Below are 27,741 nucleotides of genomic sequence, written 5' to 3'. Positions count from 1 at the left end.
TGTCTAGTATCTGTGCAAGCGCAGTTAGGTATTGCGCATTAGCCAGGCAATTTTGCATTTTATGAAGAGTGTGTGTGTGTGTGTGTGTGTGTGTGTGTGTGTGTGTGTATGGAACAAGGAGACATGCATATGATTTTTAGAATTGACTGTAAAGGAGTAAGTAATAAATTTAGAGGGTTGGTACTCAGGCATGAAATATGCATAGCTGCAGCCAAAAAAAAAAGAGCTTATATTTTAACCCAGCGGTTCTCAACCTGTGGGTCGCGACCCCTTTGGAGGTCAAACAACCCTTTCACAGGGGTCGCCTAAAACCATCCTGCATATCAGATATTTACATTATGATTCATAACAGTAGCAAAATTACAGTTATGAAAAAAAATTACAGTTATGAAGTAGCAACAAAAATAATTTTATGGTTGGGGTCACAACATGAGGAACTGTTTTTAAAGGGCCAGAAGGTTGAGAACCACTGTTTTAACCGGATGCTGTTACTTAGTGATGTGTTGTTGCAGAAATCAAGCCATATGACCTCCACTGAGAGGCTAACTGGGATACCAGAGGGTGGGGCTGAATTATGTCAAGAATGTGGACTTGTAGGCTCTAAGGCATAATGAAAGCAGGGATTGAATCCTGGTTCTACTTACTAGTTGGGTGACCGTTGGCAATTTCTGTGACCCATCTGGCCCTCAGTTGCCTCCTCTGTACATTGGGAATAATAGGGGCTTGTGGTGTGAAATGCTGAGGCGCACCACACGGAGCACAGTCGCCTGGCTCATCATAATCCAATGAAGGATTAGATATGATTAATTTACAGCGATGCTATAGAGATGATGTGACTCTATCACATGAAATACTCGTGATAATACTTTTTACTCCCCCAAGATGCATTATCATAAAACATTCATTTAAATCTCTGCTTTTAGAGTCTGGGGCTATCATTTAGCAGGAGTGCTACTGATGTTGAGCAGGAGTGCTATTGTGGGAAAATCTGTGGGCTCAGACTTAAGAGATCACAGAGCTGTGTGAGCTTGGGCAAGCACCTGACCTGTGGGCTGAGCTCCTCAGAAGCAGCGTGCTGAAACAGAAGGTGTGTGAACTGACCACACGTTAAACGCACTCGGGCTCCTTTGACTATAAAAAGAGGCGGATGAAGCGATTGCTGGCAGGTTCCCCAGGGCACCTTCAGCTATTGACGCTCTATGGTTGCAAATATTCTTTTTCTCTTCCATTTACCTTTGTATTTGTTTTTTAAGGTTCAAATAACTAGCAAATAAAGCCCAGATTAGTTATTGAGCTTCCTGTTTCCTCATGAATTCAGTGCATTAGTGAGAAAGCAAAGGAACTAAATCTTGTCTTTTTAAAAATGTGTGTGGCATAGGATGGGCGCTCAAATAACATTTTTAAATAATTAAGGAAAGTCCATTTGTTACACAATATTAACAAAATGTTAATATTAGCAGATTGTTATCTCTGGTAACAAAAAGAGGATCCCAAAATCTTTGCCAGTACGACCAAAGCAATATCTAAACACCAGAAAACAATCAGATGACTGGAAATTGATGTCTGGCAGTAAAATCACACTACTGTTGTTGTTTTTTTAAAACGAGAATTAAAAAAGAAATATAAAACAGGCCACACCCCTCCTTTCAACTCTCTCTAAAAATCAGTGGAAAAAATATCTTTGGGTGAGAATTTAAAAAAAACAAAACTTTGTATTTCATCCTAAACATAATAAGATATGTGTTGATCAATAATTTTGTAGAACAAAACACAGATCCTTAGTCCTACAGAAATTTTACTAGAAGGATTAATAGACTCTTCGAATATTCTGGCAAAGGATGTGGGAAGCAAATATCTTTCTGTATCAGATCATCTTTTACCTCCAAATTGAAAATATCTGTTATAGAATTATTAGAATTTTTCATCTCTTATCTACCAGTAGAAGAAATTTTTCTACTGGATCAATAATTAACCTTGTTGTTTCAGTATGAAAAGAACACATCACACTTTTTTTATACTCTAAGCATCTGGTCCTTAACTCAATAATATTTGAGTATCTAGAACGTGAAAGTTAGTTTTAGGGATTCTCTCTGAAGAGTAGGAGAAAAGTTTCCAGGTTGCCTCACTGAAGCTCATGACTAGAGTCAAGCTATGTTTAATACAAGTATAGATGAGTAATGGCACGTATGTTGGGGGTGGAGGGAGCTACACTATTTTACAATCTAGTGAACTACCTGAGAAGACGTTAAGAGTGTTTCCTTGTTCCCCTCCGGTGGGTACAGATCTCCTTGTTGTTTGAACAGAGCGCACAGCAATGCAAGCATTGCTCCATCGTGTGTCACGCAACTGTAAACACCGGCCAGTTCGCTGGAGTGGCTCAGACACACACCCACACGCACACCCTCTCACGACACTCACCTGTCTCCCGGGGCCTGCGTCGCACGCCCGGGGAGCCTGTTTGCGTCCTCTGTGTCCGGGAACACTGTACCTGTGTACCTGCCGATCGGCTGCTTGGAGACCTGGGCGCCGGGTCACGTGATTGTTGCTATGAGTGTGGAGGTGCAGTTTTCTTTTCTTTCTTCTGCTCTTGTGCGCGTGTGTGTGTATAGATATAGATATATTTTTTTAATTTTTTTATTCTCTTAACTGGGGAAATGCTGCAAGTCCACAGGTCTTTGCAAGCCCAAGTCTGAAAACTTTGGACTCCTGACTTTTCACTGCTGGATTATCTGTGGATTTATCTTAGGGTGCCACACCTCCTATCAAGGCTGCGGCCCTGGGCTTTTCTGTCGAGCAAGGAGCTTTGCATTCCCCGGCGGAGAACCCTAGACCCGAGCCTGCTGAGGTCCTCCATGTCTGCAAGACCCAGGTGGCCGAGCTGGAGCTGTGGCTGCACCAAGCCAACGTGGCATTCGAGCCGGAAACATTAAACGCAGACATGCAGCAGGTGGTGGAACAGCAGCTGGTAGGGTGCCAGGTAAGGCTGATGGGTTGGAGTTCAGGGCTTGCCTCCTCCCCAATCACCTGGTGTCTTTGCCAGTTTCTCTTAAAGCGACAGTGTGTTTCTTTCTGTTACTCTGACCACTGCATTTATCTTGGCCTCAACTTTCTGTTCTCAGGGCAACTATTTGAAATGATTCATGTGAACAGAGTATTTGGGGGGACAGTGGTAGTGGATGAGAGCGCAGAACCCAGAGTCCACATTTTTGAGGAAGTGAACTTGTCACCTCATGTTCTTCAGACACAGGTTATCTCTTAGGACTTTGCCAGGATTAAATGAGATCAGGTATAGAAACCAGTGTCTGGTGTAGAAAGGATATAAAAAGTGTTTAATAAATGCTGTCCTTTTTATTCGGATTAGTAAGTTCTTTGAAATTTCATTCATCAGAAACGAAACTGAAAATCCTGATTCTCAAGGTTGCAGATCCAGCAGAAAAGGGCTTTGCTGCCCTTCGTTATGACCACTCCTGCTGCTCCCGGGAGGGGCAGGGGTATACACCTCCTTGCCTGTAGTCACTTGAGTAACATTTGCAGGCTCAGCCTAAAGGTGGGGAATCCCTGTCTGTATCCCTCCCGGGAGGGACTACAATGATGATTTCGCAGCAGCATAATTGAGTACGCCTCCCCCAATGGTGCTTAGACCAGCCTTGGACCGACGTCTCTGCCTGATTGGCTCATTGGTCTATCGCGGTGGTCCCCAAGGATCAGGACATCCTCTCAGAGGACCCCCCTATTACCTGCCCGGTCACAGGGAGCTTGTCCAACTCAGCCTGTGAGGGGTAGCCCACCCCAGGTCCAAGTCGGACACGCCTCTCCTTTCATTCAGGCCCAGTCTTACAATATCCAGTGCCTGCCTAGCGCCCCCACCCCCCACCCCAGCAGGCAGACTGCCTCCTTCCCTGGACAGCTAAGCACCTCTGACCCTAAATGTTAGCTCTGAGGGGTGGGTTCACTCACATACTGTCCCAGCCGCCTGGCTTGGCTGCCGAGGCATGGGAGTCTGACTTGATCTCGGCCAAAAATCCAGAAGCCATGGGGCCTGGGAGTCTGGAAAAGACAGTGGCCTTTCAAATGCTGAGTACCAGCCACTTGAGGCCATCCAGGGTCAATTTGCCAATTGATTGTCCTGCTGCCTGGGTGGACCCCATACCGATTGATTTCTTGATCACCACCCAATTCCCTGCTTGAATCGCTTGTGGGTTCAAGGATTTGGGGGCTGCTCAAGGAAAAGACACCACCACAAGGTGGCGGTAGTACACAAGGCGCGTTATTTGGGCAGGATCTTGGTGGACTGGGAAGTCCCCCAGAGCAGGAAACCTCAGAGGCATGGATGGGGTGGGGCCACCAGCGGGAAGGGGAAGAGGACCAGGAAACTCCCGGTGGATGGGGAACCCAGAGGAGTCTTGTGTGTCTAGGTAATGTCTGCGAGCCCTGAAGGGCAGCAGAGGCTGGGGTCTCCTGGGGCTCCTGAGTTTGTCTTAACCATGGCTAGCCGGTGTCGGGTCCAGTTTTGAGTTGGGGGCCAGTGGGATTTGAGCTAAGGGTCCTGGCCTGCTATGAATAATTAAACCTGGGGGCCATCTTTGGCTTATTTACATAACACCCTGGCCCATATAATTAATATTGAAACATAAAAAGCCTTTCGTGTGGTCTGTAAAAAGGCTAAGCTCTCAGTGTGAAAATGTCCAAAGGACACGTGCAAACAGATTAGTCGGGAAAAATTATAGTCGGTAATTTGAGAAGAAATGTTCAGCCTTGATTATTTAAAACATGTGAATCAAAACAGCTATTGTCTTGTTCCTACATTACATTGGCAAAAATTATATCATCCCAGAAAACCCTGGAGAAATGGCTCCACTAACGTCTGATAATTTTGTCTGTTGGTTCAGTGTTCAGGGAGGGTCAGCTGTCAGCATAAATAATGTTCATCATCTCTGACCTAATATTTTTTGACCATTACTTTACGTTTACCCTCTGAAAATAACCCCAAAAAAGGATAAAAATGTTTATGACAATATTAATTACGAAAGTGAAAAACTGGAAATAGCTTAAAAGCTTAACAGTAATCCTATTGTTAAGTGAATCATGGGTTATCAACATATTAAAAAGCATATTTAAAGTAGCTAAGTGGAAAAACCACGCACAAAATTCTAGTACACTTTGTTTACAGCCACTCGGACATCTATGAGTTCATATTTCAGCTTAGAAGAGTCTATACAGGCTACAAGGAGTTTGCTTACATGGGGGGATTATAAGGCATACGATTTGAAAATTTGTTTTAAGGCTAGTTTTTCCTTACATTTCTCTCAAAGAACTGACCTCATTCTTAGTCACGCACTGAGTTTTCAGCACAGGTGACCACAGTGCTGGACTGTGGGTCTGAATGTGCCTGCTACACTATGTGCCCAGCGCCTGCTGCACGGTGTGCCCAGCCAGTTGGTATGACTGTTTGGGCTCCTGAGCCCCGGGGCAGGGCAAACCTGATCTGTCGAAGAGGAATACAGTGACGGTGACTTACTGGGAAACTTACTTCATCTATTTTTAGACCCGTGTGTAAGTTGGCCAGTTCTATCAATGACTTAGTGTTTGAGGTTTCCTCTGTGGCCTTCTTCTGGTATTTTGGAAACTTGTTTGGCTTGGGAAAGAAAAGGAAAAAGAGCAAGGGAAAGAATTTTCAAAGAGTTTCGTGGAATTCTTTGTTTAAATTACTACTCAGCACTTGCATTGCAACAGAAAAAGCTTAGAAAGGTGGGAAAAAATAGTAGTCGTCACAGACAATGTATCAAGCCCTGGCCAAAGTGCAGGGATTTAACTCTAGTTCATCAAAGTGACCCCAGGAGGTAAGTTCTGTTAATAATCCCATTTTACAGATGAGTACAGGCACGCTCATGCAAAGTGAGGTGCCTTGAGTTTACCCGGCTACCAAGTGGCAGGGCTGGGATATGAACCCAGGTAGTCTAGTTCCAGTGTCTGTGTTCTTAACCACTGTGCTATGCCGGATACATTCAGCTGTGTTTTCTAAAGTGATTATAGAATCACTTACTTTAAAGAATGACAGCTGCAATTTGGGTTGGTTTGGTTGCACCCCTATTGAAAAACACAGGCATTATGTGCAAGTCCTCCCCTCCCCCAGACACACATACCCAAGGTCCCTTCCAACCTGTGTTTCTGGCACTTCTTATATACATTTAGGGAGAGAGAGTGAATCTAACTTATATGGGAATATAACACTGGTTTAAGACCAAAACTATGAATCATTAGATGATGTTATTTCCTAGACGATGCTCACAGAGATCGAGCACAAGGTGGCCTCTCTGTTGGAGCACTGCAAGGACCAGAGCTTGGGAGACCATGGAGCCATTCAGCAGGAGGCCGAAGCACTGGCCTTGAAGCTAAAAACTGTGAAGTGCAATTTGGAAAAAGTCCAGCTGGTGCTTCAGGAGAAGTACAGCGAGGACCAGGTAAGATGTGGCTGTGCACAGACATGTGTGCAGATGTGTGGTTATGGTAGACCCATCAGGAGCGAACTCTGGGCGGAGACGCTGAAGCAACTACAGAGGCTAAGTAAGAATCGCTCCTCTTCAGACTGCAAAGGACAGTTGCACTGCCTTTTGTTATTGGTTTCATTTTGCTGTGCAGTTTTCCTATCCAGGGGGTTAGTGATGGCACTGGTTTGGTTTGGGTTGGTTTGACTGGGTTGATCTTGCTGGCAATGAGGTCTGGTGTAAGCCTTCCTCATAAAGGAAGGACACATTTCAAAGAAATTTTGTGAGTCCAATGGACTGGAAAACAACATTTTTATAGATAAGATTAAAAGTTGACATCAGAAACAACCCGTTTCTAGGGTACTTTTGTTATTCATTTACAAATATTTACATGTACTGATCACAGTATCATATAGTTAAAGTGTTCTTGTGACTTAAAAGTGTTCTGTGTTTATAAATGCAAATGTACAAAATGGGATAGGATCTTATTATATAAGATTTGCATCTGTACTTATGAGATAGTTGTTCTTACTTGGAGGACTTTTATTCACAGAAATAAGATGAGCTGCAGGTAGACAAGTCATATGGTTCCCCTTTCATCCTAATATATTCCTTTTTTTAAAAAAATCTACTTTTGTTGTAGACTTAGGGACATTTTAATTTATAAGTATAATACTATTTCTCTTTTTGACTTTATTTTAGTTTCTTCTTAAGGAAAAAAATAGAGGTCCTGACTTTTATTTATTTAATTCTTTATTGTTGAAAGTGTGACATATGTCCCCCTTTTCCCCTCATTGTCCTCTCTCAGCCCACCCCCGTCCCCCAGCCCACCTTCACCCCCCTGTTGTCTGTGTCCATTGGTTATGCATATATGCATACAAGTTCTTTGGTTGATCTCTTACCACCCACCACCACCACCACCATCCTCCCCTGCCTTCCCTCTGAGGTTTGATGCTCTGTTCAATGCATCTATGTCTCTGGATCTGTTTGTGTCCTGGCTTTTAATAATTGATTGGATGAAGGAAGTTGAAGAAATGATAAGATGGCCTCTTCATCAAGTGTAGTGGTTTTCGAAGTTGTTAGGAAATACGTACATTAAGTCCTAGTATATATTTATAATAAATAACAGAATGCAGTCATTTACTTCGTTTATTTTTTTTGAAATATATTTTATTGATTTTTTACAGAGAGGAAGGGAGAGGGATAGAGAGTTAGAAACATCGGTAAGAGAGAAACATCGATCAGCTGCCTCCTGCACACCCCCCACTGGGGATGTGCCCGCAACCAAGGTACATGGCCTTGACCTGAATCGAACCTGGGACCTTTCAGTCCGCAGGCCGACGCTCTATCCACTGAGCCAAACCGGTTAGGGCCATTTACTTCATTTAAAATGTTTCTGTTATGTAGTCTCATTATCTGAATTGAAATAAAGTGGGTCCTCTTTTTAAGTAGTCTGCAACTATAAAATCTTTTGCAGCATTCCACCATTCTAAAGAAACCTTCGGAGCATCAAAAAGTTCTCCAACCAGATAACCTTTCTGAATTTGAATCTGTTGTCATGGAAAGGCCGCAGTTCGGCAGACAAAAAGATTTCCCGCAGCAGCAGGTACTGTGAGCCCCTAACGGTTGTAAGGATAAGAATACTCTCTGGAATTTCCCCTTGAACTAAATACTGAACTGCCTGTGGAGCGTTTTCTTGGGTGACTGAGTGGGAAGTGTGATGTGCGGTGTTGCTGTGTGTGCAGCAACGCTGAGTTGTTCTTTTTAACATGTTTGTTTTATTAAGAGAGAGGAAGGGAGAGAGAGACAGAGAGAAACATCGATTTGTTCTGCTTACTTATGTATTCATTGGTTGCTTCTTGTTTGTGCCCTGACCTGGGATCCAACCTGCAACCTTGGCGCATCAGGGTGGTGCTGTAACCAGCTGAGCTACCCAGCCAGGGCAGCAACTCCTGGGTTTTGAGCGTGTGCTGTGGCATCAGCTGTGCTTTCGTCTTCCGCAGCTGGGGACACACTGATGTTGGTCCTTTATTAACTTGCATCTTATGTCAAAGTAAGTGTATATCTTTAGGATGAACTGACCTGTCACTGCAACACCTCTCTCCCTATTTTAAAATGTGTTAGGGTATTTTCGGTATGCGCTACATATGTAAACAACACTTGGTTGTTGTGCAGAATATTTTTAAACAGGCTGTTTGAAAAGTGAAAGTTGATGAGCATAAGCAAGCAAAGAAAGAAAAATAGTAAATAATGATTTAGGACGTGGCTCAAAATCAGATGATCTGAGCAGAAGAAACCTGTGGATAATCATTGAAAACCTTGATTGATTGGACCATTTGAATCTTGTTCAATTATAGGTTCTGGAGTTGAAACCAATGGAACAGAAAGATTTAGTCAGATTCATAGAATTGAATGCTAAGACTATGTGGCCCGAGCATTGCCAACATGATAACGATGCAACTCAGAAATCACCCGTGAGGTAAAATATTTTTAAAGCGTTGGATATCCAGTAGTGTGATGGGAGAATTACGAGTGTTTCTTATAAAACACTAGAGGCCCAGCACGTGATTGAAATCACGCAAGGAGGCACCCCATGGGGGCCGGGACCTGCGCCTGACTCGCGCAGCGTCCTCTGACCCCCCTGCCTGTGTCCGCTCCGGGGCCGCCTGAGCCCCCGCGCCGGCTCGGGCAGGCCCCCCTGTCTCTGTCTCCGTTTCTGCTCCCAGCCTCACCTGCGCACGCAACCTCCGCCTGTCTGGTCGTGACCGGTGACGGCATCCCGGCCTAATTTGCATATTGCCTCTTTATATATATAGATGGTTTGAAGGTAATAAAACTTCTGTATGTTGATTGTTCTTTGCACCTTTTGTTTTATTGAGAGCAGTGAGGCACCTAGCCCTGAAAATGATGCTCCAGACTCGGTCTTGTCACACCAGGACCTCAGTGGGGATAAGTGGCGATATTTGCATCAGGAGCTCTCCTCAAAAATACGGCAGCCTCTGCCCCCGCTCGTGGAGCCCCAGGTCAGTGTGTTTCTGCGCACAGTGTGAGTAAGCATGCTTGTCTCAGAAAGTCCAACAGCGTTCGTTAAATACACAGGCATGTTCTGCATCATGTCGCAGTTTACTTTCAGAGAGCAAGGATGCCAAGTGGGTTTCTCACTCGGCTGACCCCTTCCCACCCTCCTGGAAATCGGCCTTACGTAAGTGCCCACCCTCCTCCTTGGTGTTTCCGTAGCCCTGGGTTTCCCTGACCACAGCTCTCACTATACTGGGGCCTGTTTATTGTCGGTATCCCCATCAGATGGTGAGAGAAGGGAGTCCGTGTCTGCCTGGCTCACATCTGAATGCCTGGCCAGCACCTAGAACATCATAAAATCTCGGTCTGTATATTGAATGGATAAAGTGTGGACGAAAAGGGCCCACATACTAACCTTGACAAGCTCAGGGGAGGCCAGCACAGAGGGCCCTACAAACTCAGAGACCAAAAGTAACTATTTAAGATGAACATAAAGTTCCTAACTAAAAGCAGATCGTGGCGGGCAGTCATGTCCTAGGCCTGTAGCTTCCTTGATAAAGTTCCATCTTTACCTTAAGTGAGCTGTTCATGTCTCTTTGTGTCTAAGATAAGATACCTTTGGGACCTCAGTCTCCTTTTCCAGACCCCTCAGAGCACGGCCTTCCCCCAGAGCCCCAGACCACAGGGCCCCTCACTGTTGTCATGTTCATTGTTAACTATCCTATACCCAGCAAGGCAAAGAAATGTGTGACTCCCTGTTCTACTCTTTATCCAGTCTCAGAGATTTCCCCACTTGCTTTCTCTGGCTTCCCTAATCTACCACCAATGAATTTCACATAACCCACCCCTTACATCTCCTCCTTTAATCCTCATGTATAAGATAAGCTGTGAAGTTGCCATTCTCTGCAGCATTTTCTCAATCTAGTGGGATTGGGCCTCCCGATAATTGTCAGTTTGGCTCAAATAAACTCATAAATTTTTTCTACAGGTTTCTTATGTCTACAAAAGGAGTGAATAGTATAGTAGGAACTACTTTTTTAAAAAAAGATACATTCATTTCTTTTTAAAAAATGAATGAGTATCATTCATTCATCTAAAGATTATCTGGAATCTGCAGTGTGCTGGTGCCGGTGCCAACGGTACCTGTCAGTTGGTATTGCCTCCAATGTACCTTACATTGTCATTACTGGTTTTATTCATCCTGTGCCAGCTACTGCTGGGTTTCTCTCCAACGGGGAGCCCACGAGCAGGATTGGAACTGGTGCTCACAGCAGGCAAGCTTCTGCCTTCAGCATCGCACTCAAACTGCCTGGGCAAAGGCTACCAGTGACTTCCCAGTTCCCCGCCTGGTGGGAACGTGGCAGTTCTCTTCTGCAGGGAACCTCATTTGACCAATTAAAGTTGAATCACACTGATGGGTGGGGCTTTAGTTGTGGTTTCTCCTGTGAGACACACGGGGACAGGAATATCGTTCTCTTCCCGAGAGTAGAACTCCATCGCTAGTCTTGTCCCAAATGGAGCCCTGTCACCCACCCTGTTTCCCCGTAGGCCAGTTCTCCCATTTGAGAAAGACATTGACTCTGAGTCACTCACCCTTCCGAAGTCACAGCTCATTTTTAATACTTATCTAGCTTTTCAATAACAAAATCAAGATGCGGATCTGTCCCTGAGGTGACTGTTTTATTCTAAGAGTTGTCTATATTCCAGGAGTTTACTGATAAGCGGGAAGAGAAGCAGCTAACCTGGTCACATGGGTAGCAGTGCTAATAAATTGAAAGATTAGTGGTTTTACTCTATTTTTCAAATTGTGGTTTGTTTTCCTGTCTGAATGGACTCTCAAGTGTCTAAGTAAAGCCTGTCATGACTTTTCCAACTATCCAAAATATTTAAAATTTAATTATTTTTTTCTTATAAGAAGGTAACTTGGAAGATAGCATGCTAATGCTAAGGCATTTTTGCTGTTTTACATTAACATCAGCAAGATCTCAAATTGTCTCTAATAGCATTTCCCCTTTTAAAAATAGGTTGCCACAGAAATGAGTATTCTACCCAGTGTGAATGTGTATAACTTTAGATACCCGACAGCTGAAGAACTAAAAACCTATACCACCCAACTTGAAGACCTGCGTCAGGAAGCAAACAGTCTTCAGACACAGGTAGCAGCTGTGTGTTACATGTGATATTGTAAACCGGTCATATTTCCCTTGTAGACAATTAATAGAACACATAATGGAATGTGTGTTAGAATTGCAAACAGAATTTGACTCTCCTGCCAGCTTTGTTACATTTAGTGGTGGCTGCCTAGAGCACCAAGTGCAGAGACTTCTGAACCTGAGCCGGGGATCAGCAGGACCCAGGATCGTGATTGATTAGTACTGTCTGTGTGATGCTCTGGGTGAGGAGGGAGAGGGGGAGGACTGGCATGGTTTCCAGCCTTGAGTAAGCTTAATCCTGGGTAATGTAGATATCCATCAGGGAAGATGGAAACAGAGCCCAAATTGGGGTGATTACCAGCTTCAGCATGCTCCTAAATCACTTGTAATGGTAAAAAATTCAAGGTGATCTTCGGCAAAGAAAAAGAGGTGGTACCAGCAGCTTGTGCTAAAACAGACCTGTGGCTCTTAAACTCACCAGGGCATGATTGCACAACGTTAGAGGGCCTCCTCCCAGGAGTTGTACATCTAAGGGTGGCCTTAATTCTTATAATCAGCCCATAAATGACACCCCTAGCTCCCTTGGTTCACAGTCCATCTGTCTCTCTTTTTTAAAAATATATTCTTATTTATTTCAGAGAGGAAGGGATAGAAAGAGAGAGAGAGAGAGAAACATCAATGATCAACTGCTCCCTGCACAGCCCCTACTAGGGATTAAGCCCACAACCTGGGCCTGGGCCCTGACTGGGAATCGAACCGTGACCTCCTGGTTCATTAGTTGATGCTCAACCACTGAGTCACACCACCTGGGCCATCTCTCTTTTTTTAATTGAGATAAAATCCTATATATTGCCGAAACCGGTTTGGCTCAGTGGAGAGAGCGTTGGCCTGCGGACTGAAGGGTCCCAGGTTCGATTCCGGTCAAGGGCATGTACCTGGGTTGCGGGCATATCCCCAGTGGGAGATGTGCAGGAGGCAGCTGATCGATGTTTCTCTCTCATCGATGTTTCTAACTCTCTATCTCTCTCCCTTCCTCACTGTAAAAAATCAATAAAATATATTTTTAAAAAAATCCTATATATTAAAAGGGTAATATGCAAATTGACCCCAATGGCAGAACGACCAGTCGCTATGACATGCACTGACCACCAGGGGGCAGATGCTCAATGCATGAGCTGCCCCCTGGTGGTCAGTGTGCTCCCACAGGGGGAGCTCCACTCAGCCACAAGCTGGGCTGACGGCTGCAAGTGCAGCAGCGGTGGCAGGAGCCTCTCCCGCCTCTTCAGGAGCACTAAGGATGTCTGACTGATGGCTTAGGCCTGATCCCTTGGGGAGTGGGCCTAAGCCGGCAGTCGGACATCCCCGTGAGGGCTCTCGGACTAAGAGAGGGTGTAGGCAGGGCTGAGGGACCTCCCCCGCCCCGAGTGCACAAATTTTGGTGCACCGGGCCTCTAGTTGACATATAATGTTACGTTAGTTTCAGGTGTACAGTATAATGATTCACTATTTGTATATATTTCAAAATGCTGACCACAATAAGTCTAATTAGCATCCATCACCACACATAGTTACACATTTTTTCCTTGTGATGAGAACTTTTAAGATCTACTTTCTTAGCAACTTTCATATGCATAATACAGCATTGTTAACTACAATCACCATACTATACCATCCTTAGCGTTAAGATATCATACCTCTTTCTAATCAGCCCCTTCAACTTTCCTGACTTCTTTTCCTTCCCCGGGCCACACTTGATTTCCCTTACATGCTTTCTCCTACATTAAAATGTGGGGGGTGGGAGGAGGCGGTAAGGGGAAATATGATTTCTCTGGGACCACACTTCCACCTGGGTGGCCCCACTAACCAAGTCCTTCATCTTGTGATTAACCTTCTAATTCCATTCAATAGTCAACTCTCTACCTAACATTTAATTTCTTAACCTTGGTTCTCTCAGAGTTAACATCTTAACTTTATTTATTTATTCTGTGACCTCATTCACATAACCAGTGGTCGGCAAACTCATTCATTAGTCAACAGAGCCAAATATCAACAGTATGATTGAAATTTCTTTTGAGAGCTAAATTTTTTAAACTTAAACTATATAGGTAGGTATATTGTTATTAACTTAATTAGGGTACTCCTAAGGCTTAGGAAGAGCCACACTCAAGGGGCCAAAGAGCTGCATGTGGCTCAGGAGCTGCAGTTTGCCGACCACTGATGTAAACCATAGGCTATAAAACGTAGGCAGAGGAAGAAGAATCCTGAGTTTTATTTTTTCTTTTCTCCTCTTGATTCAGGAAAACATGACAGAAGAAACCTACGTACATTTGGATAAGCAGCTATTCGAACTCTTTCTGACCCTCGGTCAGTGCCTGGGCAGCGTGGAGGAGCTGCTGCAGACACCTGGGCTCTGCAGAGAGGATGTTGGTGCCCAGCAGGTGTTCTATGAGGTAGGGAACTTCCAGATGCCTGTGTGTTGGCCATTGCCACAGTCAACCCACGAGGTAAGCCGGAGCTGCAGCCCCTTGCACTCGGGGCTCACTCACTGTGTCTTCCTGCCTCTCCACTTTGCAGACACTGGCTCTCGAGCTGAAAAAACTGTACTTAGCTCTGAGTGACAAGAAGAAGGATCTTTTGAAAGCTATGACTTGGCCTGGAAGGACCACCAACTTGTTCCCTGAATGTTTTGAAAACCTGCAAGTTTACCTGGAGCACACGCAGGCTGCCGCTGCGTCCAGGAGCAAGTCCCTGAAAGCCGGCCTCGACTATAATCGCAGTTACCAGGTACGGGCCTCGGCACTCAGCCCGCGTCGGCACTATTTTAGGTTACAGCATGGACCCCCAACTCCCATTAATTCCTAGTCCTGGTGGTGGTCGTGAATAGGAAGTGTTAAGGAAAGTGGCGCGGTTGTCTTTCTATGAAGGTCTTTTAGTTCTGCTGCTCATGGTTGGAGACCATTCAAAAGCCAGGAACTTTCCAAAGTCTTGGGTATGACTTTTTATTGAGTTAACGTACTGTTTCTTTCCTGTATTGCACTCAGCCACTCAGCGAGTGTTGTGTGGGAGGACTTCTCGGTAAGAGGGAGCCAAGAAAGTTTCTGAGCAAAGTAATGACAGTTCATGTATGTTTCAGGTAGACTCACCTGGCAGTTGTCTAATGTGGATTGGAGGAGAGATTTGAGGCAGGTGATTGGTTAGGAAGTTACTAAAATTGTCTAATGAAAAAAAAAAAAGAAAGAAAGAAACACCAACACCACTCATGAAGGAGTTTTACCCATAAAATCAACCCTGAATCTGATAAAGCCTCTAGAATTTAAGTAAAAGACGCAAGGGAAGAAGAGCGTGTTAGATGTCACCGTGAGTGTAGTCAGCCTAGTCCAGACATTGGGAAGCTGCACAGATTAAATAAAATCCAAGAAACAGGAGAGAGAGATGGGTGGGGAGCCTGCCAATTACAGGACACTTGAGACACCTGTGATCCATTGCAACCTATTGGGCATCATGTAGATCCCAATTCAAAAAAAAAACAAAACAAAAATGATTGGCAGTTAGAGAAATGTGAACCCTGTCTAGACTGTTAATAATACTAAGGAATGATTATTATTGATTAGTGTGATTTTTAAAGGAAGGAACCTTTATCTTTTAGAGGTACATACTGACACATCTACTGGTGAAATACTATGGTATCTGGGATTTGCTTCAAAATAATCTGAGGGGAGGGGTTAGGTAGAATCAAGAGAGCGCCAGGGAGATAGATACAGTCGTTGTTAACGTGGGATCGTGGTGACGCAGAGAGCTCTCTATTGTTGTATATGTTTGAAATTTCTGATGGCACAAAACTTAAAGGACAACTAAATTTTTTTTAAAAAAGGAATAGAAAGGCCTGAGTGAAATTCTCACTGTTTCTTTCATTTATCTTTTTGTACAGAATGAAATAAAGCGATTATATGATCAACTGATTAAGAATAAAACATCTTTACAGCAGTCTTTGAATGAAATTAGTGGCCAGAGTATTGATGAACAGCTTCAGGTAATCAAGTCAAAATCACTCCGACTGACCTCACCTCGGGCCAAAGAGTCTTGTGTCTGAGCTGTGCTTCTGAGCCACTTCCCTCTGTGAGCCGTGGCCAGGCTTAAGTAAATAAAAATGAAAATACTTATGCGGACTTGGGAAGCATCTCTTAATAGTCCTTTATGGAGTGTAAATCAAAACAACAGGCCATTGTCACCTGTCAGCTGGGCAAAATGTTAAGTGTGTGCAGTGTTGGAAAATGCGCCCTCGCCCTGTGGTGTAGGAGTGCTGACTGGGGATCCCTTGGCTGGACTGTATTAGAATTTTCAGTGTAAATGCCCTTCCATCCAGAAGCAGTTCCATTTGGCTCATTTATTCAGCAAGTATTAACCGAGGACCTACTGTGTTCAGGCACTGCTCTGGGTGCCAGAATGCATTTATCTGAAGGAAATAAGTGCATAAAGGTAAGTGTGTATGTAAATATTCAAGGATGGACCAAGCGGCACTGCTTGAGTCCAAACCTCTAAATAGCCCACAAGCCCGTGAAGAGCAGACTGCGCAGCCTTACAAAGGCAAACCACGCGTCTGTTTAAAGGAGCCAGGCACACTTGTACTGATTTGAGGACATGCTGAAGATCTGATAAGCGAGTTGTGCAAACAGCAGAACAGAATGATGTGTGCGGCTCGGTGCGTTTAAGGACGGGCACTTGTACCCCTACGGTCCGTGCGTTAGAAACAAGCTGAACTGTGGATCTTTGGGGGGGTCTGGAGGGGAGGGAGGGAAAGCAGGACTTCCACTTTCCCTTAACTCTTTCCTGTTGAAGTTTTTAATAAATGCGTGTGCTTCTCTAGCTTACTTTAAATGTTTTCTTTTTTGCATTGTCTCTTTAGAAAGCAGATGCCTATACCGCAGAGCTGCGGAACTCTGAGAGCCGAGTAGCAAAACTCAGGGCCGAGGGAGAGAAGCTTCACCTACCTTATGCTCTACTCCAGGAGGTTTACAAACTAGAGGTGGGTCCGAGCAGAAAACATCCACGCAGTGAATTACTAGGATTATTTATAAGGATTGTTTATTAGGATTATTTATAAGGATTATTTATAAGATTTTTTTCCTCCCACCAAGGGAGTTCAGATTTGTGGTTCGTTTGGTTATTTTCATGGTTGGATGAAATGTTTGGGCCCCCCTGCTCTTCCTTTTCAGGATGTGCTGGACAGTATGTGGGGTATGCTGAGAGCCAGGTACGTGGAACTCGGCAGCCCTTGCGTCACTGAGAGCCAGCAGGACGCTTTGTTGCGAGGCGTGGAGGAGCTGGTGGCCATCGGGAAGGAAAAGCTTGCTCGGGACCACTTAGCGCAAACCGCAAGCAGAGGAGCCTTACAGGCTCAGATACAGAGTCACAAGGTGAGACACGCGGGCGGAGCGCCCGTTCACAGACGCGGTTTTTCTGAGTGGGAACCGCACGCATCCATTTTCTTCCGTGGGGAAATAGGTATCGTTCCTTCGTTCTTTTAGCAAGCAGCCATTGAAGGCTCGTTGCGTACCAGGAGCCCTGCTAACCTCTAAGAATATGGTGTGAATGAAGCAGATGCAGCTCCTTGGATTTGTGGAGCTTTCCATTGATTGAGAAGATAATTTATTAAGGAGCCATTCAGACAGATTTAAAATTAAAATTGGGATACATGCCTTGAGAGCATTTAATAGAGGAAATTTAACTCAGAAGATTAGACAAGGCTTCCTGGGAACTGAAATCTAAATAAATATTATTTGAACATATAAATGTATATCTAGTGTGATGTTACAGCAAACCAGTGATTTTCAACCAGTGGTGAAGCGGGCAGTGTGTGACTACTCAGTCAGGGGCACCGACCTCTTTTCCCTTGGATTGTGATTGTCAAATAACAAATGACAACAGCCAACATAATAGCTGTCTGGGTGTGAATGAATCAAAATTATATATATATATATATATATATATAAATATATATTTTTTGGGAGGTCAGACTGGCAAAAAACATATTTTTTGGTGTGCTGCAGAATTTTAGCAATAGTTATGTGTGCAATGAGATGAAAAAGGTTGAAAATTGCTGCAATACACCCATTCGTTTTCCATTCATTTCATTAAACAAAACCTCACCAACCAAAAACATGCAGTCATTTAAATATTGGTAATAAAAACTGTGTAAGACATTCCTACCTTCAACAAGCTTCAGTCAAGGCCTTTGATAAGTAGACCTTAGTCTAAGAAATTCAACGGTAAAGATGTATAAAAGGATGGAAGGGAAGAGGAGAAAATAATATCAGTTGGTGGGCCCTGTGCTGTATGAACCCTCCATGTGTCCTTCACAAGGAGTGGGAGAAGGGATTCACGTAGAGGCTCCTCCAGACGATCAGAGAGGACAGCTGATGGAGTCGGAGAGGGACCACGTGAAGGGAAGCTTTCCCCTTTCAAGGCTCTGAAAGGGCCCTTCTGGGAGTTGTTAGGTACCAGGATCCCCAAAGATCCCATCAGCAACTTCCCTTTATGTTGCCATTTGACTGAGTAGAAGTTAAGAGTCAAGTTTAGGAACCCCAGCTGTTGACTCTGTGGGCTCCCTGAGCTAACACAGCTATCCATACAACTTATTGTCTTGAAATTAATCAGCCACATTATCACCTACCTTCTTGTAAAGTTCCTTAAACTTTAGAATAACTGATTTAGGAAGATCTGGCTGGAAATTGAAATTAAGTAATTAATAATGTTTGGCCGTTAACATGGACTGTTTTGTGGAAAATATTACTAGGGTGATTTTTCTTTATGATTTGTTAAAATGTCATTAATGTTCAAAAACTAAGGGATACATAGTCAGTTTTCTTGTGTGTTTTAGTCTACACAGCTGACCTGGGATTGTGGGTTAAAAAAGCAAATATAACAGTATAAGAAGTTAAAGTAGCCCTGGCCGATGTGGGTCAGTGGTTAGAGCATCAGCCTGCAAACCTGAGGTTTGAGGGTTCAGTTCCTGGTCAAGGGCATGTACCTGGGTTGCAGGTTCAGTCCCTGGCCCTGGTCGGGATGCATGTGGAAGGCCACCAATCGATGTATCTCTCTCTCATAGATGTCTCTCTCTCTCTCTCTCTCTCTCTCTCTCTCTCTCTTTCTCTCTCTCTCTCTCTCTCCCCCCCCCCCCCACCTACCTCCCCCTCCCTTCCCCTCTCTGTAAAGAAAAATTAATGGAAAAAATATCTTTGGGTGAGGATTAACAACAACAACAACAACAAAAAAGTTAAAGTAATTTGCTTTGTAAGATTTCACAGTGCAGAAATAAATATTAAAACCTTCTCCATTTTACAGCTTTTTTTCCAGAAGCTTGTTGCTGACATGCTGTTAATCCAAACATTCTCCGGCAAAATGCTTCCTTCTTTATTGCAAAAGAAAGAGACATCTTGGGCAGAACAAGTAAAAGAAGTTAAATTGCTAGAAGAAAAGGCCCGCCAGTGTGGGATAAAGCAGCAGAGTTTGTTGCAGGTATTTGGGTTACATGAATTTGTACTTGAAAAGCTGGGAATTCCAGATTGTCAGCCACCGCCTCCAGGTGTCAGAAACAAATGTCATTAGGCAGTAATTAAATAGGAATTAATAATGAGGAGTGCGGAGCCCTGCTCAAGTTCTGGCTACTACGCCCTGGGTGCAGCGTTAGCTGAGGTTTCTTACGTGCAAATCAGGGACGCCTGGGCATCTTTCAACCGTCTAGCACTGTGGAGAGGAAATAAACAAAACTGAAAGCACATGGAGATCTTGAAGGAGATCATTTGGATGACATAGTCACTGGTTCAGAAACTACTTCCTGAACCAGATGTGCCTTCTGTCACTGAAGTGGACTCATGACAAGCTTGTCCCAATTCCGAGAAAAAATTAAGCTTGTATAAAGCTCTCTCTCAATTTTAAGATTTTGCCCTGTAACTTTTTAAATGCGGTGGATGTCAGCACCTAAAGCAGTGGTTCTCAACCTTCTGGCCCTTTTAAATACAGTTCCTCATGTTGTGACCCAACCATAAAATTATTTTCGTTGCTACTTCATAACTGTAATATTGCTACTGTTATGAATTGTAATGTAAATATCTGATACACAGGATGGTCTTAGGCGACCCCTGTGAAAGGGTCGTTCGACTGCCAAAGGGGTCGCGACCCACAAGTTGAGAACCTCTGACCTAAAGGAAATGAACAAAAAGCAAGGACATATTCAACTACATCATGTGGTAGGACATGGTGTTACTTTTAGATATTTATAAGTAAAATTTTCTAATGAGTGTGTCCAGTGGGTATTTATAGTAATCTTTCATCGTATCCAAAAGAAGACTTCATGTGAGTGCCCCTCCTAGCCAGGTGACCCGCTATCTCAGTAGATATGAAAATTAGCAAGGTGGTTCTTTTTCCAACAGTTACTGTTTAGTTATACTATTAAGTGTGCATACGTGGGCTCTGTAGTGTGTGGGGACCCTAGCAGTGGGCTCCTGTGGAAACGGAGCCAGGACGAGGCAAGATTTAGGCGAAGTTGAGACTATTCCCCGGATGCAGGGTGAGCCCACACCTCGGTGAAGTCATGCCTTGAGCGTCCTGGTCGGGTAATGTCCGGGCCGGGGGGTTGGGGCCGGGAGGGAGGAAGCGGCCCAACAGGAGCTTCTGCTCAGAAGCTTTGAAAGGTAGCCTTTGCCTTTGCACATGAGAGAGGGGCTCTCGTAAAGCATCCACGGAGGCGATGCTGAGGCCACCTTGACGTAATCCATTCAGTTCCTGCTCCATTTGATGAGACAAACGTAACGCCAACTGGATGTTAAAAGCCTTCTCCGCACAGGCAAGGGCATTACTTCCCAGTAGACACCAGGCTTCTACGGGGGGGGCGGGGGGGTTCTCTCAGAAACCCCTAGAATCCGTGCTTTAATTTTGTGTACCTCTCAGAGTCCATTTTTATTTTTGTGATTCATTTTGTCACTGTCTGGGATTCACTAAAAGGGCTCCTATTGGTTGGATGTTCTTGATTCTCTAGAAATGGGAAGAATTTGATGAGAACTACGCCTCTCTTGAGAAGGACCTGGAAATCCTGGCATCTACGTTGCCCTCCGTGAGCTTGGTGGAGGAGACCGAGGACAGACTGGTGGAAAGGATCTCACTTTACCAGGTATTCTGCTCCCACGGAAGCTGTCAAAGGCATGGTCGATAGCACTTTGTGTGTGGGGAGGGTGGGTTTTTACATTTATTTTACTAAGTTGCTTGATTTTTGCAGGCTCATGGTTTGAATTGAAATGAAATATTGTTCATCACACAAATCCCTGTCAGACACATTCAGGGAAACTAGATTGGATTGAGAGCTCCTCAGCATCGCCGCGTGTGTGGCCGGGGGTCCAGGACCTCGGCCTGGGTGCTGGCTCTCACGTTCCCTGCTGTCACTTCCCCCGCCCCAGCCTCAGTTCCTTTATCTGTAGAACACAGACAATCGTGCTGGTTCTACCTGTCTGGAGAGGTGGATGTCAGTGGTTGTGGAAATCAACCGACATACGGGAGGAACTTTGTAAACCAGGAGCCTCTGAACGTCTATTTAGTTTTATGACTACAGGGAAGCTCTGATGGGACATAGCTTGTGATCCAGACAGTAACCTGCCACCTGCCACAAGCAGCCTCAAAAGACTTCAGACTTTAAATATTTTTTCGTGCAACTTTTAGTACTATTATCAAGGCCTATGTGTCTTGGATTTCGATGCCACAGGGAAGATAAAGCCTTAGAGCAGTGGTTCTCAACCTTCTGGCCCTTTAAATACAGTTCCTCATGTTGTGACCCCAACCATAACATTATTTTCGTTGCTACTTCATAACTGTAATGTTATGAATCGTAATGTAAATATCTGATATGCAGGATGGTCTTGGGCGACCCCTGGGAAAGGGTCGTTCTACCGCCAAAGGGGTCGCGACCCACAGGTTGAGAACCGCTGCCTTTGAGTGATTTTTGAGTGGCACTGAGCATATGGCCAACAAGATAAAATCTTCGCACCTTTTAACCTCAGAATATGAGTGATGAGAAGCCGAGGTGTGCGGCTAGAGGTAGTTATCACATATCAGCTTTAAAGCTTCAAAGGCAGGTTCGTCGCCTGAATAGACCAGCTGGAGAATGAGAGCCTGGAATACTCGGCCGTTCCTCAGAGGCATTCAGGCTCCCGTAGGCAACATTTCCCAGAGGTTGCAACGCTGTGATCATGTTGTCTAGGTACCTAGAAGCTGCAGTTACCCTCTTTGCCGTCTTATTTTATAGAGCCTGACTCTAAGGTCAGTCTCAGTCCTCAGGGTTGGGAAACTGCTGTTTGAATGCTTTGTTAGATACTAAAGGTACCTTCTGAACAGCGAAGAGAATGAAGTTGAAAAGAGCATGTTAAACCTCGTTATATTAGAAACAGCTAATTTTAGCCAAACTAACATAAGCCTGATCATTTCCCCAAAAGTGACTATATCCCTTCAGATATCTCCTGGAATTCTATTGAAAATGAAACCCTTGTTCTGAGACATTTAAGTGAATCCGCCAGGCTAACAGAAGTCAGATATCTTGTAAAACCACGCCTCATGGATTTCTTAGGGCCTCAGTCTCATGCGTCATGCAGAGGTTTGTGTCTTGATTGATACACATCTGTAGGACGTGGAATGTGGGCCAGTTGCGTGGCCTCTGGAGTCAAAACAAACCTGTGTTCAGCTGCAGGCTCGGAGCCGCATGGACCGAGCGGCCAGTGCAGCCTGACTCCATGTATGAAATGGGGAAATGAAAACTCCTCAAAACCATGGCCGGTGTTGCTCAGTGGTTAGAGCGGCCGCCCATCCACTGAAGGGTCAAGGGCAGGTGCCTGGTTGTAGTTCACTCCCCACCCCCCGTTGAGTTGCGTGTGGGAAGTCAGCCAATCTATGTGTGTGTCTCACAGTGAAAACAAAAACAGAAAACCTTGGGTGAGGATTAACAAGAACAAAAAACTTCTCAGAAATGCTCTAAATCAGTGGTTCTCAACCTTCCTAATGCCGCGACCCTTTAAGACAGTTCCTCATGTTGCGGTGACCCCCAACCATAAAATTATTTTCGTTGCTACTTCATAACTATAATTTTGCTACTGTTATGAATCGTCATGTAAATATCTGATATGCACGATGTATTTTCATTGTTACAAATTGAACATAATTAAAGCATAGTGATTAATCACAAAAACAATATGTAATTATATATGTGTTTTCCGATGGTCTTAGGTGACCCCTGTGAAAGGGTTGTTCGACCCCCAAAGGGGTCGCAACCCACAGGTTAAGAACCGCTGCTCTAAATAGTGAGCGCCTCACACTGAAGGCTTAGAAAATGAAAACCTTTTTTTTTTTTTTAACTAATGTTGGACAATTTATTCTAGCTCACAGGCTGGGGTAGCGGGAGAGGGTCACAAATGGGAGTGATGCAAAGGATATTGGAAGTAGAATTTTTGGCTTTAAAAAGGCTTAAGTTAACTGGAAAATGGCCAAAGTTCTCTTTTGATCATAAGTTATTTCTAACGATGAAATTTAAATAGCTGTCAGGATAAGTGTCGGTGGCTGAACCCAACCGTGGGGGATAATTGCCTTACACGGAGTTCTTCAGGGGGGTCATTGTATTCGCAGCTTTGAAGAATTTTATTTTCCTTTTCATGAAGTTTTATTGATGATGTGCTGTCTGCTTTAATTTGCTCTGCTGAGTTCCTTATCCTTTCTCCCTACTGAGTCTTTACGTTGAGAAGACTCTGGAAAAGAATTTTGTCCTGCTATTCGGGGCTAAAGGATAATAAAGAAATGTTTTCTTATTGAGCCCCTTCATATCGAGGTTGCAATATAAAATGCTTACGGGCCAGGCAGGAGGACAGAAAGAAGGCATGCTGACTGGTCTGCCATGGGGACGGGAGGAGGGGGGCGGTAGGAACTGGGTAGGGGAAGCAGAGAGAGCAGGCTCTTCGACAGGAGGCTTACTGCTGGGTTTCAGCCCATCTTTGCCCCACGAGAATGCAGACCCAGGGGCCTAGATCTTCCGGTTTGCCCAGAGTCCCAGGAAATCCTCATTTCTTTGTGAAATTTCCTGTTGTTTAAAATAATCTTTGGGTCACATACTCCTGTCTGCAAGCTGCTTGTGCCCCCTAGGCTGCCAGCTTTCTTGTTTTTAGGTGGGTGTGTGGATTTTTGTTTTCTGTTCACACGTCTAAGTCTATAGATTTAATCTGTGCGGTAGAAATACATTATTAGAAACTGGCGTTGAGAAAAGTGATCAATAAGCCAGTCGTCCTGTTTGTCCAGCCAGACTAGACTGCAGGAGTGTTGAGGGTTAGGAAAGGGGTAGTGTTTCTTCTGTAGGCTCCACCGCTGGCCTTTTATGAAGTGTTTGGGAGCAGATTCGTTCGCTTCATTTCAAAGTAATTCATTCTGTGACTTGACTTTTATTAGCAAATAAAGAGAAACGTCGATGAGAAGCATGCCCGGCTTTACCAGACTCTGAATGAAGGCAAGCAGCTGGTGGCCTCCGTGAGCTGTCCTGAGTTAGAGGGCCAGATCGCAAAGCTAGAGGAGCAGTGGTTGTCCCTGAACAAAAAAATCGACCATGAACTCCACAGACTGCAAACGCTCCTCAAGCATCTGCTCAGGTACGTTTTCTTAGAGCGTGATCAGCATCAAGTTTTCTGTGTAGAAAGGCCTCGGGGCTCCTGTAGTCCCCGGTTTCTACACGTGGTCCCCCATGTAGTCTCTCTTCCACAGTCTGAGGCAGTCGGGTCCCCCTGCTGGGCTGTGTGGGGCCTAGAGTCTCTGGTACTGGTTTGCTAGACTCAGGATAATGTATAATCAGTTCTGTGGAAGATAGGATTTATAAGATAGTGCATGTTACCTCTGTGCCATGAGATTGCTCTTTCCTCTTCCAAAAGTTTTAAAATTTAAAATAAAGTAATAATTATAGCTAGCAGGATAATTTGGAAAAATGTTTGGAATTCTTCAGAGACTTTTTTTCCTTAGTTGAAATCATCTTGAACCACTTGAGGAAAGTACAGAATGTAGAACCTTTAAGCCTCATTCTCATCTCTACTTGTTAAGGGGCTGTCTTATCCTAAAGAAGATTAGAAGTTAGAGAAGTGTAGCATTTTGCTTGGGGATTTTCATCACAATAGCTAAATATGTTGGCATCTGGCCAACCGCACTTTGCTGTTTGTTACATAACTTATACAAATGCTGGTTGTATTTTTACTCTAAGCATGTCTATTAGAGGACATTGGATGCATAAAAATAATCTCCGTCCTTACCCATGGATTTATTTTTGTGTAGCTGTAATAAGAATTAAAGATAGAATATTTAAGGCTTTAAAACGTCTCTTTCTTCGTGATTAGTCATAATGGAGAGAGTCATAAACATGCCAGGAGCGTCGGATTTGGTATAAAATAGGATATAGTCCTTATAAACGTGATAATTTTCTGAATAATAGGGCTGATGAACACAGGAAAACACACAGTAAAATAAGAAGAAAACATGCAGGGGATGCACACCATCCATAGAAAGCGTTTCTAATTTCCTTTCACGTGGCTCTTGTTAGTTATCACAGAGATGCGGACCAGTTAACCAAGTGGTTGGAATCTTCTCAGCAAACTCTGAACTACTGGAAAGAACAGTCCCTCAACGTGTCTCAGGACTTGGATACAATCAGAAGCAACATAGACCATTTCTTTGTAAGTTGTAATAGAATATGCCCAGATAATCCACGGTCAGAAATCGGTATCCGGGGAAAGTGTTGGGGGCTGCGATAGAGGTTCCGTCATTTGTGGATGAGGAATAAGACGGGCTGAGAGCAGCGGCATTCTCCAAACTTAGAACTCATTGTTTATGCAGTTTATTTGTGCACTTTTGAACGTTGTTTAAAATTTCTACATTTTAAAACGGTCTCCAGGCGTTCTCGAAGGAGCTTGATGGGAAGTCCTCCTTGAAGACCGCGGTGATAAGCACCGGGAACCAGCTCCTGCACCTGAAGGAGGCCGACGCGGCTGCGCTGCGAGCTGCCCTAGCGCAGTTCGAGCAGAGGTGGACGGTGCTCGTCACGCAGCTCCCCGGCATTCAGGAAAAACTTCACCAGGCAAGTCGTTAAAGCGTTTAAATTAGCGCTCACTTGTTAGCTCACAACTGTTTTTAAAATTATTCCTTTGACTCAATAATTTTCATTGACACTCCCTATTTTTCCCTGGCACCGCTGAATATAAGTCTTAATTACTGGACTCTCCCCCAATGGGATCTTTCTGCAGAGAGAAATCAGGCTTAATTACTTTATTTCCCCGTGTATCTGCACCACTGTGGTAGCTGATGTGAAGGTCCCTGTCATTGTTTTGGGGTCGTTTATTCTAAGCTTGAATGCGGGGTTTGTTTTTGTGAGTAACCTGCGTAATTATGTAGCAGGACCTTTTATCAAACCCGATATCATCTCCAGCGATGCCCTGATTCGTGCTGTTAACTGCGGGTAATTAAATGGAAATCGTTTTGTCCTTGCAGCTTCAGATGGAGAAATTGCCGTCGCGCAAAGCAATCACCGAGATGATTAGCTGGATGAACAATGTGGAACGTCAAACTGCAGGCGAAGACGCCGCGCCTTCTCCGGGTTCTGCATCTCAAGTTAAAAACCTGCTTCAGAAGTACAAGGTAATGATGCAGAAAGAGCGGAGGCCTTTCCATTAAACAGGAAGGCAAGGCAGTCGGAGAGGAAATACTGAACAAAGACACGTGCGGCATATAATTTAGAAGAATTAATTCTGGGTGTGGGGGGTGGGGTGCTGGATGATTCTCAAGAGAGAGAACTTCGTATACTTGTTCTTATTCTGCTTAAATTCCTGCAGTAGCTCTCACCAAAGGACAGTATCCACGCTTTTTTTTTTTTTTTAATCCTCATCTGAGAATATTTTTTCCATTGATTTTTAAAAAGAGTGAAAGGGAAGGGAGGAGGGGGAGAGAGAAACATCGATGAGAGAGACACACCGATTGGTTGCCTTCCGCATGCGTCCTGATGGGGGCCTGGAATCAAACCTGTAACCCAGGTACATGCCCTTGACTGAGAATCAAACACACGACCCTTTGGTGCTCGCTAACACTCGAACCACTGAGAACCACCAGCAGCCAGGGCGACAGTAGCCAACCTTTTAACTGATTCTGGTCCCTCGGCACCTCTCCAGCCTCCTCTTTTCATCCCACCCCCACCCCCACCCCCACCCCCGCGCGCGCGCGCGCAAACCCTGGACTCTGCCTAGACCAGCCGTGGGCAAACTACGGCCCGTTTGAAATGAATAAAACTAAAAAAAAAAAAAAAAAAGACCGTACCCTTTTATATAATGATGTTTACTTTGAATTTATATTAGTTCACACAAACACTCCATCCATGCTTTTGTTCCGGCCCTCCGGTCCAGTTTAAGAACCCATTGTGGCCCTCGAGTCAAAAAGTTTGCCCACCCCTGGCCTAGACCCAATGATTTGTGCTCCCTCGACTGCTCTGGTGCTCTCTCTCCTCATGCTTTTGGACTTTGCACCAGGAATCCCAGTGCCCGCATTTACCTGGAGAAACCCTCCCGGTCATCCTGCAAGGGGCAGCTCAAGTATCTTCTCATTTGGAAATCTACCCCTGACTCTCCCGGCCGGATTAGTTTACTTTCAAGGATTAGCTGTCTCTATGGCGCCATCAATAGTTCCTACTACATAGTATTAGAATTATGTGCTTGGTTGCCTGTCTCCCCACCTTGACTTAGCGTTTTGAGAGCAGAGGCTGTCCTTCAGCTCCCTGAAATAGCACACCTAGCCCCGTACCTGGCAGCCGGTTGGTTTTGAGTAAATGTTCTTTGAATAAGAGAATAAGTTGATATAGGAAAATCAACATAAGGAAAAGTTGGTATCCTACAAATAGGCGTGAACATGGCTTTCTCCGTGATACTTGATTTCAAGTAGCTTTAAGTCATATTGAACAAGCCACACATTTATTGTGTGCCAGGCATTGTGTTCGCCCCTAGAAGCACAGGGATGGCGGCCTTGGTCATTGCTTTCAAAGACCT

The 27,741-nt window shown here is 44.4% G+C and overlaps 1 protein-coding gene across 9 annotated transcripts in view; it reads left to right on the top strand.

Annotated features, from left to right (window-relative positions):
- SYNE2 (spectrin repeat containing nuclear envelope protein 2) overlaps window positions 1-27,741 on the top strand; it is a 316,273-nt gene that overhangs the window by 218,184 nt on the left and 70,348 nt on the right. For 7 of the 9 annotated variants that reach the window (XM_059693959.1, XM_059693921.1, XM_059693929.1 and 4 more), the window contains 17 exons: window positions 2,747-2,977; window positions 6,279-6,461; window positions 7,963-8,091; window positions 8,843-8,964; window positions 9,367-9,508; window positions 11,528-11,659; window positions 13,954-14,106; window positions 14,231-14,440; window positions 15,585-15,686; window positions 16,560-16,679; window positions 16,870-17,070; window positions 18,998-19,171; window positions 20,691-20,822; window positions 24,125-24,321; window positions 25,257-25,389; window positions 25,608-25,790; window positions 26,201-26,347. In XM_059693959.1, the coding sequence (XP_059549942.1) occupies window positions 2,747-2,977; window positions 6,279-6,461; window positions 7,963-8,091; window positions 8,843-8,964; window positions 9,367-9,508; window positions 11,528-11,659; window positions 13,954-14,106; window positions 14,231-14,440; window positions 15,585-15,686; window positions 16,560-16,679; window positions 16,870-17,070; window positions 18,998-19,171; window positions 20,691-20,822; window positions 24,125-24,321; window positions 25,257-25,389; window positions 25,608-25,790; window positions 26,201-26,347 (2,691 nt within the window). Of the gene's footprint in view, window positions 1-2,409; window positions 2,560-2,746; window positions 2,978-6,278; window positions 6,462-7,962; window positions 8,092-8,842; window positions 8,965-9,366; window positions 9,509-11,527; window positions 11,660-13,953; window positions 14,107-14,230; window positions 14,441-15,584; window positions 15,687-16,559; window positions 16,680-16,869; window positions 17,071-18,997; window positions 19,172-20,690; window positions 20,823-24,124; window positions 24,322-25,256; window positions 25,390-25,607; window positions 25,791-26,200; window positions 26,348-27,741 lie in introns of those variants that run through there. The other 2 variants (XM_059693967.1, XM_059693906.1) reach the window with 2 other exon arrangements.

This window comes from Myotis daubentonii, chromosome 1, assembly GCF_963259705.1.
Source record: "Myotis daubentonii chromosome 1, mMyoDau2.1, whole genome shotgun sequence".
In the NCBI taxonomy this organism is placed as follows: Eukaryota; Metazoa; Chordata; class Mammalia; order Chiroptera; family Vespertilionidae; genus Myotis; species Myotis daubentonii.
Note: the sequence above shows the minus strand (reverse complement) of the source record. Positions and strands in the feature narration are given on the sequence as shown.